This window comes from Lonchura striata, chromosome 3 (genome assembly GCF_050655825.1).
Source record: "Lonchura striata isolate lonStrDom1 chromosome 3, ASM5065582v1, whole genome shotgun sequence".
Classification (NCBI taxonomy): Eukaryota; Metazoa; Chordata; class Aves; order Passeriformes; family Estrildidae; genus Lonchura; species Lonchura striata.
In genome coordinates, this window is record NC_140705.1 from 14,334,150 (window position 1) to 14,347,821 (window position 13,672).

The 13,672-nt window shown below is 41.3% G+C and overlaps 1 protein-coding gene across 7 annotated transcripts in view; it reads right to left on the minus strand.

The window, feature by feature from the left end:
• LPIN1 (lipin 1) overlaps nt 1-13,672 on the minus strand; it is a 78,845-nt gene that overhangs the window by 46,815 nt on the left and 18,358 nt on the right. For 4 of the 7 annotated variants that reach the window (XM_021525386.3, XM_085576279.1, XM_021525389.3 and 1 more), the window contains exon 2: nt 10,759-10,815. In XM_021525386.3, the coding sequence (XP_021381061.3) occupies nt 10,759-10,815 (57 nt within the window). Of the gene's footprint in view, nt 1-465; nt 578-10,083; nt 10,200-10,758; nt 10,816-13,672 lie in introns of those variants that run through there. The other 3 variants (XM_085576282.1, XM_085576280.1, XM_085576278.1) reach the window with 2 other exon arrangements.

Below are 13,672 nucleotides of genomic sequence, written 5' to 3' on the forward strand. Positions count from 1 at the left end.
GCCGCACACTGAGGGGCACTGGCCACCACCAGCTCACACAGCTCGGCGGGGGACGCACCCAAAACCGAGATCCCCACGCACAGTGCCTCCCTTTGAGGGGACACCTGGAAAGCATCACATCTTCCCTCTAATCCCATGCACAAAGCAGTGGCCGGCCACCATGAGCCCAGCAAGCCGGGCGCAGCTGTCACTGCCCAGAGCCGGGCGGCTCCGCAAGGGAAGGTGGGCAGGGGATGCGGGCAGGGGGTGCGGGCAGGGGATGCGGGCAGGGGGTGCGGGCAGGGGGTGCGGGCAGGGGGTGCGGGCAGGGGGTGCGGGCAGCCGCCCTGAGCCCCGCCAGGACGCCCAGGCCGGACGGACCCGCTGCCTTCAGCAGCTCCTGGCCTTGCCATCCCCGCCTGCGGGCAGCCGGAGGAGGAAGGGCCTCCCTCCTCCCGCAGAGGCCGCCAGAGCCCTGGCACCCACCTCTGCCTCGGGCCGGCTCCCGCAGCTCCGCTCGCCGCCGCCTCTGTGCGCGCCGCGGCCGCGGGACGCCGCCGGGGCCGCTGCAGCCGCCCGGCGGTGCCGCCCCGGAGGAGGCGCCGGGAGGAGGCGGCGCGGGGCCGGGAAGGCGCGGCGGAGCGGGGGCACGGCGCGGGCCGGGCCGGGGCGGGGCCGAAGCGCGCTGGTGTGGGGTGATCCCGCGGCCGATGCGCGGTGCTGTGGGGTGATCCCGCGGCCCAGACACGCTGTGTGCGGTGATCCCGCGGCCGCCGGCGAGTCAGGTTTCTAGCTGGGTAAAACAGAGTAGGAAAGGGAATCGCTCAGCCCAGGCTGAGCAAAGGCAGGTCGTCGCTTGGGCTGCCAGAGCCTAGCATTCATCGCCATCGGGAACGCGTCTGTCAGCGTCAGGCTCTTTATCGCTTTAAATAAATGCGAGGAAATAAAGTTTTTCCACCTGATAGAGGTTTTCCTGTATGTAAACCTATTGTAATCTCTCTTTGCACTGATCGCCTTACACAAATAAAAAGGGAAGTGGATTTCCATGTTGAAAACAAACTGAAGAAGGAATCTTCCAGGCCTTTTGAATCTTGTTTACAGAACTCAGGAGAGGGTGGTGCTTTGTCCATTACAAATAAACAGGAAACAGAGTAACCAAAAAAAAAAAGAGGAAAAATATTACACCAAAAATAAAAAACACCAAAGCGTCAGAGGTCATTATTGAAGCACTCTGCTAGTTTTAGGCCTGAAATAAGTTTTTGAGAGCTAGATTTCCAGCATCTCTGTGTTGAAGTCCTCAAAATGTACATGCAGCTGAAGCTTGGGAAGAGTAACTAGTAATTAGAGTAATTAAGCCGTCCATTTCTGTTAAATTTCAGGTTACACTCCAAAACAATCTTAGTGGAATCTTCTCTAGATTATCACTAGATTGTAATCCTTGAAATTGTTTTTCTGTGACACATCTTCTTTCCTGTATCTCACTTAGTTGTCTCTCCATGTTGGCCAGATTTTGTACAGCTCACAGATAAGACAGAGCCACCGAGTGATAGAACCCAGTGCAAACTCAGACTCCAAGCCCAGCCTCTTGTTCTCTCCTCCATTCCTGGTTACACAGCTGCACTAATGAGTACACTTCAATTTAGAACAGAAAAGTCAGTGACAACAGTTTCTGCCCAGTCCTGGCAAAGAAAGGTGTATACTTAGTCCTGAGGAGAAAGTAATACACAACTGCAATTTCATTTTCCAGGCATTTCATATTTCATATCTAATCTCCTGCCAGTGGGCAGTCAGTAGGCAATGAGAAATGTTGGTAAATAATCCCATGCCTGTTAATACAAGAAGCTTTATCTGTGTTGACTGTGGATCCTACCAGTGCTCTGCCCACCACATCTCTGCGGAATACAATCCCATAATGTGTTCCCTCTGAGAGAGTGGAAATCTACAGCCACCACCATCCACGTTAGGTGGGAGGCCTCCTCTAACATATTGGTCCACTATGGTCTTCTACTACTATGCTAAAGTCAAAACATGATCATAACATACTGAATCAAAACCACTGTCTTTCCACAGCCTCAACAACACCCACCCTTCCATGCTTCTTTCAGAAATCCGGAAGCTAGGTTCTCATTTTTGGAAATACTATATTGTGTTTAGCTACTTATCATGTCCAACCATCTGCTGCTTGCTGTAAAATAGCCCACAGAATAGTGCTCTACATTTTAAATTATTTGATATACAAGGTCATGTTTTCTCTTCCTACAGAGCAGAGTCACAATACACAAATACAGCCACAACACACACAAGATGCTGTGGGAAGTGCCAAATGCTTGTACAGCAACAGTGAGCAGGGTACCATCCTTCTATGCTTTTTCACTTTATTCTTATTCATGGTATGACCAGTGTGCAGAGTGGTGTTCTTCAGATTACTTCCCTAGAACAACCTTTGCCAACTCATTCTGAAATCCTTACTTGTGCTGCACTTCAGCTCATAACTGCTCTCAATTAGTTCTAGCTAAGGACTAAGCAGTAGTACATAACCAGTACTTTGATATTGTCCAAGCCCTAGCATGGTCATGGCTGTGGATTCGACTCAGCCCATTGCAGAGTTTGGAGGACAGTATTGTCAGGGATGGTTCCTAAAAAATAATCTGGAGTTACCCACAGAGTAGCTGGCAGAGGGAATATAGCCCTAGTGAAAGTCCCTGACAGTGTTTTTTCCAAAACACACTCAGGAATGATGAAGTTCTGAAATATTATTGTTTTCTTCCTGAAAGGTTTCACCTTTGACAGGTTTCTTTCTGAAGGTATTGTGTTGATCAACAAATGTTTGTTTATGAAGGTTTGATCTAAAACTGTCCACAGAATTTTGAAGGACTTGCTCATGGACGTTTTTCTTTCCATTCCTTTGATGGTCAATGTACATGAATTCATTATTACCTAAGTCTGAGTCTTGCTTCAAAGACCTTATAAGTTATGTATTCACTCTGTGTTTGTATAGTTCTGGCACAGTGGAGTTCTAGCCTATGATCTGGGCTCATAGTTACTATGAAAATACACTTATGAAGAAAGTTGAGTTGTGTAGTCTTTTGTAAATTAATAAAACTGGGTTTTAAAAGAGTTGACAAGCACAGAAGAGTTTAATAAAATCCAAGAACAGACTCCTATTAAAAATTATGTAATTTCATGAAAGGGGCGGGGGGGGGGAAAGCCTTCATTTCTATCTTAGGATGCTAGATTTTCCTAGCAAAGATGTTGCCAGTGAGCAAAATAACCATTCAAACCATCATGCATTAGCAGTAATGTCTGGTTTTTCCCCCACTAAAACTAGAGTTGATGTTCAGGCACACAGAACCTGGGTTATGAATGGCTACAACTGTTAATGAATGCCCAATGTGCAGGTAAAAATTATTCAATAAATAGAAAAGATGAGTTTTTAGCTTTAATTTATAATTAACTCATGTAAAGATGGCTCTGGAGTTGTGCTGACATTCTTTATGTAAGTAATAAACTCAGAGTAGCTCATGTAGTGTAAATTAAGTGTTGATTTAGTTTTATTCCAGTGTAAACATCAAAAAGACATTTGACTGACTCTGTAATTACCTGATTAAACGTTCCACCATCCTAACAAAGGAATTTCTCTCCTAACGTAAGTAGATATTTTTGTACAGTAAAAAAATACCTACAGTTGCCTCTGATAATCTACTGAATTCTCTGTCTAGTTCACTTCCCCCCCCCCTTTATTTTTATTTTCCTTTTTCCTTTAAGTACAATTACCTACTACTTCATTTCATCCTTCATTTGAAGGCACAGTAGTACAGGGTGTTGTAGCATGTAAATACTGGCATTTAATCTGCCTCTAAGTGCTTGTCTGGAGAATCGGAGACCAATTTTTAAAAGTATATGTAGATGTTACTTAGTTGCAGAGATTTCTAAAACATTCCCTCCTCCCCCGCCTTTGACTTTAATGTGTTGCCAGTTTTGACTGTGCTGCAGCTTTTGCTTTGTATCTGTCCCCCTGAGATCCTTGCAGTTTGACAGCTTTAGCTTTGGGATTTTGCTTTCTGCATCATCACAGTTTCTGAGTATTGTAATCATTTGCTGACAGTTGCACATGATAGACAATACACTTCTGGCATCATTTATTATCTTTCTTATTTGAGCTCTGTTTTAAGAGGTGAGATGATTACATCATTGTCAGGAGGACTGTGATGTCATCAGAAGTAGTATAAAGTTTCAGTCAGTAATGAGGCATGGCAGTGACCAGTGAAAAGCAAAACTGAGAGGATTATTTTGTCAAATTGTCAAATGTGGGATTGCAATTTTCCAGGAACTGTTGCAGCTGGAATTAGAGGTAGGGCAGGAAGCACTGATAATGTACCAAAATGCTCATCTGTAATGGTAACATCTCTCAAGCCATCAGTATGTGTATTGCATAACCAAAATTGATTCTGAACCAAGTACTTTTGGACTTAATTTTGTGACAGATACACCTTTCCTCCCCACCAAAAAAGACTTGTCTAAGTTTTTTTTTTTGCTTCTAAGAGTATAAAAAGTCCTGATGGTGAAGGTTCTCAGAAGAGCCTTTCTTCTTCCTCTAGATCCACATCCAACCATGCAAACACATGAGAACCTCAATGCTTCCTTTATATCCTAGCAGCTCTTTCCCCAGTCAAAAGTCATTTCTCTGCTACAAAGTACTTGACTACTGAGAATAGAGACTTCTATTGACTCCTATGATCCAAATATCATCAAAGCAGAAGAGCGTAGGGGTATTTAAACTAGGAATAAGAGAGCCTTAATATATCAGCCCTGCTGGAGCTACACTTGTACCAGTCCAATCTCATCAGAAAGCAATTTAGCTCCAAATCTGTAAATAGCCACAGTTGAGCTCTCTAAAGATAATCTTAAAAATCTTAGAAAAGCTTGAGCCCTGATAAAGCAAAGCAATTACAATGTGAGGTTAAGGATATAACAGTGAAATCATCAGTGTGTTCTTTCTTCAGCCAAGACCACAGTTCATGCATGTGCTTATTCAAACACAGGCCTGTATCCTGCTCAGGTAAAATACATACTGGTGTCTTAGTGCACATACATACAAGAAATGAGAGACATAACACAGCTCATCCATTCTGTCGTGGACAAAATCTAGCTTTTCATCAGTCCAATATATCTGTGCATGACTAGCAAAGCTTCTGCCCAGAATACTGTTTTCAAAGCACAGCAAATCAAAATAATTGGTATTATTTGTTCAGAACAAAATAGTACAAAACATGCTTTGAGAACATCAAACAAAGCTGGTCTGTTTCCCAGGATATAATCTTTTCTTCACAGTACCTGCAATGCTTGGAAAATAAAATTCCAATCTTAATCCCAAAGAGGAGAAAGATATTTGGAAACCAACTCCTTCTGTTGAGAAGTTTGTTGCTTTTCTCTCAGCCTCATGTCTAAAATTTCCAGATCAGAGTGCCTACCAGTATCAAATTATTCTTGCAAATAGGTTCTGAAAGTTACTTCTTGGGGATTGTAAAACCAGACATCTTGATTAGTACACTGTGTTGTTTCCACCTTACCAGGAAAACTGTAGGTAGCAAAGATGTAACAGCTGCACTTATGATAAATAAGAGAATTAATATATATTGTGTGCAAAGCTTTTCCTTCTGGTGAGCTAAGAATTAAGTGCTAATATAGGTTAGCTTGAAGTTCATTCTGTAGCTCCACTGAGAAAGTGAAGTATCTAAAATGTGTTTTATAATACAAGTAGCAATATTTGGTGCTTCTCTCTGTGACAGAAAAATTCTTCACTTCTGTGCAGACCAGGGTAGAGGGGGGCTGTGCTGTGTGTGGCTCCTGGTGAATTCAGGGATACTCTGTCCCTGTCTTGGCATTACAAGAAGCAGGTTTTCTTGGCTTTGAAGTGAGATAATTCTGTACTTTCCCAGGAACTGTAATTAAACTGGATGAAAAGGGTTTTACTCTCCCCTCAAGAAAGAGGCAGATGGAGGATTGTGAGCAGCCTGTCAGGAGGAGAGGCAGACTGTGGCTATTGTCTCCCTCACCAGTGAACTAATGGGGAAGGCTTCTGCTGGTACTGCCCAAAAGTTCACCTCTTCATCCCTTCATCCAAAGTAAAGAAAGGTTTATTGCTTTTGCTGTAAAAAAGGTGAGATAGTGCAACCCTGTACTACTTAGTGTTTTCCTCTCTCACTAATGCTCAGTTTTCTTGAATATTTGAAGTGACAGAATATAACCAGGTTAGAGCAGTGTTTTGTTGTTTGTTTGTTTGTTTTTTTTTAACAGTGGTGTGTAACATTTAAAAAGGTACTTCTCCCAGTTCAGCTTCTGCAGCAGGCGTGGGTCCTGTGCCTCCACCTGAAGGATTCCTGCTTTCTCTTCTCAGGGCTTTCTGTAACAGTGAGGCATGAGAGAGCTCTGGCTCTAAGATCTTTCCACACTGTCCTCTCATTCCTTCTTCTGTGCCAAATTTGAAGACAACTTAATCTGGCAGCACAGATTTCAGATCTCTCTGATCTTTAACCTCAAGGCTCTGTATCAGCTGAATTGGGGGGAGAGGTGAGATACTGGATTGGGATAATCTGTCTTAGAAGTGTTTTCCTTTTAATTCCATTATTGGGGATTTTAGTGATTACAGTTTGAGTCACTGTGCTTGTTTTGAATTAAAAGTACAATCATCCATTGAATTCTTGTGATAAATTTTTATCAGGCAAAATTTGAGCTAAATGGAATAATGACAATATTTTAAAACATATTTGGCTTAAGCAAATAATCTTTCCAGTCTTGGTTGCTGTAAAATCTGACAATCTTATTGTTGTCAGCTCTTTGGTTCTTAAAAATATATTGTTATAGATAAAGTTAATAATAAAAATTGTGTGAAAATCCTAGGAACAAGCTGAGGCACAGAATTAAATCCTGCACATCACAAAACAATAAATTCTCTTTAATTATTTGCAACAGCCCTGGGTAATTAATCCATAAATACTGCATTCTTTCTCTTATCTAAGTATTTCATTCTCCTGATTTAGGCTGAGAACCTGTATAAAACTCTAACTGGAACCTCTAAGTCAGTTGTGTTAAAGCAGGAACATTGCCACTTATTTGTTTTTTAGCTGCTGTCATTCTTTACATCTCCTGCAAGGAGATGCATATCTATGTGATATTATCTGAGAGATTAGTTTAAGTCTTATGATTTCTACAACTGGAGTGCTAATACCTTTAATAGGTATTAGCTTGCAAAATTATGAAAATGGTACTTTATGTCTGTTTCAGGTTTAAATTTCTATGAGTGGTAGAAGTGTCCCAGGTAATTCAGTAAATCCTTCCCTTAAAGTAAGTACTCACAGTGTCAAAATGAGTGTAGTTACTGCAGAAGTGTTATAGCACTAAAATCCCTGAACATAGTAGTGAATGTTATTTTAGAACTATCATTAAACAACATTTCATCTCCATCAGTCTAAAAATAATTACTTGGAAAACTAAATTTTGATTTGCTGACAAAGGATATATTAACCAATGGAGGAACTGTAGTCTGTGGTTTGAAAGAAAGGGTTTTTTTCTGATTTCTGCCATTGTGTTGAAAGCTGAGCAAAAATTTAAATTTTACTCTAATGAAAACTTCAGTATAAAAGAGTCTTGAAGTCCAAAATGCACACAAGTTTTTGCAAGTGAATCACAACTGTCTTAAAGGGATGTTTACTATGTCTATGTAATCTGGTCACAAAGTATGATGTGTTTGAATGGCTCTCAGAAGGCAATGATCCATCAAAAGGAAATGTAATTCAATGTTGAACTGAGAAAGTTGAAACAATTTTAGTTAGTCCAGTATTAAGATACTATAAATGAATGTATTACCAAGCCTGTTCTACATGTAGCTCTTTAGGTGTACTACCCTTACATAAATGGGTCAATTCTGTCTCCATGTATTCCTCTTCACTGTTGGAAAAAAGCTTATCAGCACTTGTGCATACATGCAAGAATTGTTTAAAAACATTATGTTTCAGAATTGTTTTGAGAAAATAAGACACATTCAGGATTAACACTGAAAATATTTATCCTTGTTCCATAAATACAATAGAAGTGTGTGCTAAAACAAGAACTTTGTGTAAATCTATGTAAATAATATACTTTGGTGATATTAGGGAAATCCATTCCATTAGGTCCAGCACATCCTGAACAGAAAACTTTTGTCCTGGTGGCCTGTATGCTTTCCATTTCCATTATGCAAATGTGAGAATTCATCAGGTACTTTGCCTCATTCCTGCTACCCTCATTCCATATCTACTTCAGAAAAATCTACATACCATGCACAGGCTCTCAAAGCCAGCAGCTTCTGCCCACAAAAACAACATCAGCTTGTTTTATTACTCACACATCAGCCACATTGTGTTGGTGGTATCATGCACGGAGAGAATTCCCGTCCCAGTGAGTTTAGAGTCTGAAAGTATCAGGCCTGGTGATCAGTTCACACAGAGCAATATAATCCCTTTCAAGCCAGTGAACTCTGTATTACACAAGCAAAGGGTTTGCTCATTGCCTCAAACAGGTGAAGTGTTGGGGTTTTTTAAAAGCAAGAGTAGGAGCAGGAAAGCAGTGTTTTGTATCATAGTACACGAAGAGACAAAGGATTGGTCAGAAGACAAAGAAAATAATCCTATTTAGTAGAATAAAAACCAAAGGCATACCCACAGGTAGGTCAGAGTCATGTCAAGGTACATGTCTGCTTCTGATGTGAACTCTTCAGACACCGTTTTCCCCGTTCCAACCTCCACACTGCAATTTGGGCACTAACAAAAAAGCCTCCCTGTGCAGTCATCCCAGTGATATCAGATGTCACTCCCCTGCAGCCCTAGATGACAGCCCAGTTCATTCACCCTGCATGTTTTTCATGTTGCTTGCGTGGGATCATGCTTATTGCTTATCTACCTTGTCCAGGTCAGATGTTATTTGTTTTGGGTAACTGCTTCCTGTGGTAGATTCGGCCTGATATGTTTTTCTCACTTTTTGTTTCATACTGCTAACTTCTCTCTGCAGATATTGAAACAGCATAGTGCAAGCAACTCTTTTATTTGCTCAATCTCTAAGATTTTTTTATCATTAGGGGTTAGCTTGTTTCCCTCAATCTTCTTTCTGTAGAGTAGGCTTTAAATGTAGCACATCCACATTACAAAATCCTTCCTTCTCCTCTTTTTTGTGTATTTCTGTACTAGCTTCTGAGAAATTTAGGACAAAAACCATAGTACTGATACATTTTTAAAGATTCAAATTTTTGTCCAAATAACCCATAACTTAATCCTTCTTAAAGTATAATCTTACTGCAAGTATGTATTATCCTCCATTCTTTCAAAGTTACATCACAAGTTCACATGGCATGTTTTGGTTACCCAGCATATGTTTTTGTAAATTTCAGAATCTCACCTGAATGTAGATCTGAATGTTCCCAAAGTTTGGAATGAAAAGAGCATATCTGTAGTATCTATCACTTCACATATGTTTAACTTTCACATTTTATGCAGTCCTTTGCTGATTGGAGTTCCCTCTGTTTATTTTACTGGCATTTTGAATTCCCAGATACCTGTCTGTCTGCAAAGCACAGCTACTGAATTGCATGTCCAAACCCAACTCCTGCCAACAGCAACAAACCCCATCCCAATTTCAGACTGCCTGTTTGGCTTATCTAGCTGCAATTATTTACGTGACATTGCTAATATCAAGCTCAGCATGAAGGTTAGATCCTCAGTTTGTTGAAGCTGACATACCTTCCTACATCTGCCAGACCCAGCTGAGAGGCTGCCAGGCTCTGACAACCAGCTCCAAAACCAACAAGCTACAAGCAAGTCTCCACAGGTTCCTGGATCAGGAAGATTCCTCTGGAAAGTATAGAGAATACCCTACACTGCACTGTGTAGGTTGTCTGGAGCCCCCAGGTAGGATTTACGTGAGATAGCAGTGTAGCTATCTAACATCACACTCCACCCAGGCTAATACCTCTGTGAAGCCTGCGCAGAGCTGGACAGTCACTCCAATAGCTCAGCTAGGTGGATGTGAATGCTCAGCTCTGCTTGGTGCTGGGTAGAAATGCTATGGACTTACCTGTGATTTCATCAAGTCAGCCTCTAAATAATCTGCCCCACCATCACTGCAAGAGTAGGTCACTTTGAGGAATAGAGTCCCGAGTCACTTAAAGCATCAGGTTGTTCCCTGGATCTGCCTCTTTTGCCTCCTTAACCAATCATTCAGCACTGGCAGTTCTATAACTGGTATGGGAAGTGCTTTCTTCCCCTCTCATTCCTTCTTTTGAGTGAGTGGTTCTTCTGTCAATCCATGGCTGTGTCCCAAGACCTCCACCTCACAGATGTGCTTCTCTGCCTTCCAGGAAAGCAGCAGCAGGGATGTCTGGGCATATTTTCCCTGGCTTGCATCTCACATCTGTCACAGGTTTGCTCACTCTGCTTATTGTCCAGGTCAAGTGCCAAATTTCCAAATTGTTATGGTTTTTCCATCCTTATCCTGCTATTACTGGCCATATATGAGGGCCACCAGTTTCACAGAGCTACTGAGCCTTTCACAGGAATAATAATATCACATTATAGTGATGACATATAGTAACAGTGTCCAAAGAGTGACACTTGGACACTGCATTGGGTACCAGGAAGTGGGCAAGAATTAACCACTCCTCATCCTGCTTTATCAAAGACCACTGGGCTTCAAGCTGGGCCTGCTCTAAGGCACTGGAGTTAAAAAGCAAGTGAACAATTAAATTCCTACATTTAGATTACGTGTCCAGACATTTCGAATCCAACCGGGATCTTTCATCAACGGAATCTGAAAAAAAACAAAACATAATAAAAATTAGCATAGTTAATTAACCATACACAGAAGTTAATATATACAGGCCTCATTCATGGTCCTTGAAACCCAGATTCAATTAATACCTCTTACAAGATTCCTTTGTAAGCCACATGGCCTTTGTGTTATCCTCACTTTTTATCTTGACTGAGAAATGTTCTCAATTCTCCTTCCACCACCTCCATTTTCAGGGGTTTTGAAGAAGGATTTAGTCCTCTGCTAGTAGGATCTGTATCATCAGCTGGAGAGAACTTAGAAGCCAGCAAATACTGTGAGCTCTGAAGAACCACAACACTGTCTATTCTTTTGCAGGATGGGGATGCCAAAGATCTTTTCATATGGCATCATCCCTAGATGTGTTCAGGGTACAGGAAGACTCTAGTACCCAGTAGGACAGGAAAAGCTGTTTTGTAGAACAAGAAGAACACACTTCAGCCCCTTTGAAGCAAGCTGGTGCTCAGAGTCTGCATAGCAGAGGCATTAGTATATTACATGAGTAATTCCTCTGCAGACAGGCAGCACAGGAGCCTCAGCAGTGTGACTGTTCTTCCAGAGACAGATCCCACAGCTGAGGTGACAATTACTGTGACAACCACTTTATGAACGCACAAAAGTAGGAGTAAATGGTGATTTCATTTTTAAAGAAGCCACAGTTGCAAGACATATTGACATTAATTAATACCCACTAAGTAGCGTAAACTTTCAGTGTTGCTGGAGATGAAGGGACACATATAAATAAAAGGAAAAGTTATTGAAGAGAAATTCTGAACTGCATTTTATAATACTTCTTATTCTGTTATACTGTAAAGACTAACACTACAGATCAATAAATAGGATGATGATCATGGTGATAATGATGACGATGATGATGATATGAACAAATAATTTGAAAGACTTCCCTTTTTTGCCTAGAAGTTATGGCCAGATTTACTGGTGGTGTGTTCTCAAAACACCCATGTTCCCACATATTCAAATCTTAACATTTTTCAAACAAAAATGCTCACCAGGAAAAAAGAAAAAACATTTGCTCTCTATCATTCTCAAGTTATATGACACCCAGAATACTCTGTGGAATTTTACTGAGCAAATAGAAAAGGTATAAAATTATCCTTTTTCTGAACTTTCTTCCATTTGAATAAAGACTATTAAACCATTACAAATAGGGAGCAATCAGAAATAGCAAAACAAGCACTACAGAAATAAATTCACCTAGTTCTGGTACGTCCAGTTCTCAAGGGTTGTATTAATGTTGATTACACTAATAATTACACTCACATGCTCTGGTACATGTGTAATTAGAGTATCATTTCATGTGTGGGATGTGACAAGTAAGTTTGAGGTGGCACAATCAGAGGAAAACAAAGAGGTATAGCACATAGGCCGTCTTCTGTTCATGACAATATCTTGCACTTGGAACATTCCACTAAGGATTGCACCACAGTATTCAAACAAGTTTACCAAGTCTCTCAACAACCTTATGGACCAGAAGATATTATAAATTCCATTTATCAAACTAAGAAATTGAAATACACCCTGATTAAATTACTTACTTGGCATTACAAAGGACTTCTAGCATCTGAATTAGGAACAGACCTCTTTCCACATGGCCCATTGTTTTAACAAGTGGTCTATCTTTCCTGTTCTCAGTAGCAGAATAAAAATACTGGCAATGTTACACCAATAATTAAATGAACAGAAATACTCTTCCAGGCTAAAGTAATAATTGAAATACAGATGCATGTTGTATGGAAATGCTGAATTCAATATAATTGCATTTTCCTGTTGCACATGCCTGTTTGTGTTTGAGAGGTATCATAGAGTGGTTTGTGTCGGAAAGAACCTGAAAGACCATCTGGTTCCCACCCCCCTGCCATGTGCAGGGACACCTTTAATGAGACTAAAGTGCTCAAAGCTCCATCCAGCCTGGCCTTGCGCACTTCCAGGGATGAAGCACTCGCCACTTCTCTGCCCAACCTGTTCCAGTGCCTCACCATCCCCACAGTAAAGAATTTCTTCCTAATATCTAGTCTAAGCCTACCTTCTTCCAGTTAAAAGATATTCACCCTTGTTCTACAAGCCTCATAAAAAGTCCCTCTCCAACTCTCTTGTTGCCCCTTCTGGTACTGGAAAGTGACATAAGGTCTCCCCAGAACCTTCTCTTCTGCAACCTGAACAACCCCAATTCTCTCAGCCTATCTGCAGAGGACAGGTGCTTCAGACCTCTGGTCACCTTTGTACCTTCCTCTGCACTTGCTCCAGCAGTTCCACATCTTTCCTGTGCTGAAGGCCCCAGAGCTGGGTGCAGCACTCCCATGTGAGATCTCACCAGAGCAGAGCAGAGGGGCAGAATCACCTCCCTCACCCTGCTGCCCGCACTGCTTTGGACGCAGCCCAGGACACAGTTGACTTTCAGGGCTTGCAAGCACACGTTTTTACTTTTTCTTTCTTTCTTAAAAACAATCAAAATTCCATGGTCAAAAAATAAATCTCAGAACCATTGTAATAGGAACTGCCACAGGAAAACAGTACATTTCATTAGCAGAAAAGTCAACAGTGTGTTGCAACAGAGTTGGTGATTTTCCAAAAGTGCTGCTGTCGGTGCATTCAGTTCCTCTGAAAAACAGTGATCAGAGACAGTCCTGTAAAACATTCTTTGTGTACTGGTGCAACAACCACGCGACTCTCCAGGATCCCTGCCAACATTTTGAAAGTACAGTTAATGTTGCAGTTAAGTATTTGATGTTTTGATTTGTCTAATCTCTTGTTCCTGCTCACATTTTTTAAACAACCCTAAGGGGATTTCATTCAGACCTGCAATTAATGGAAAATTTTA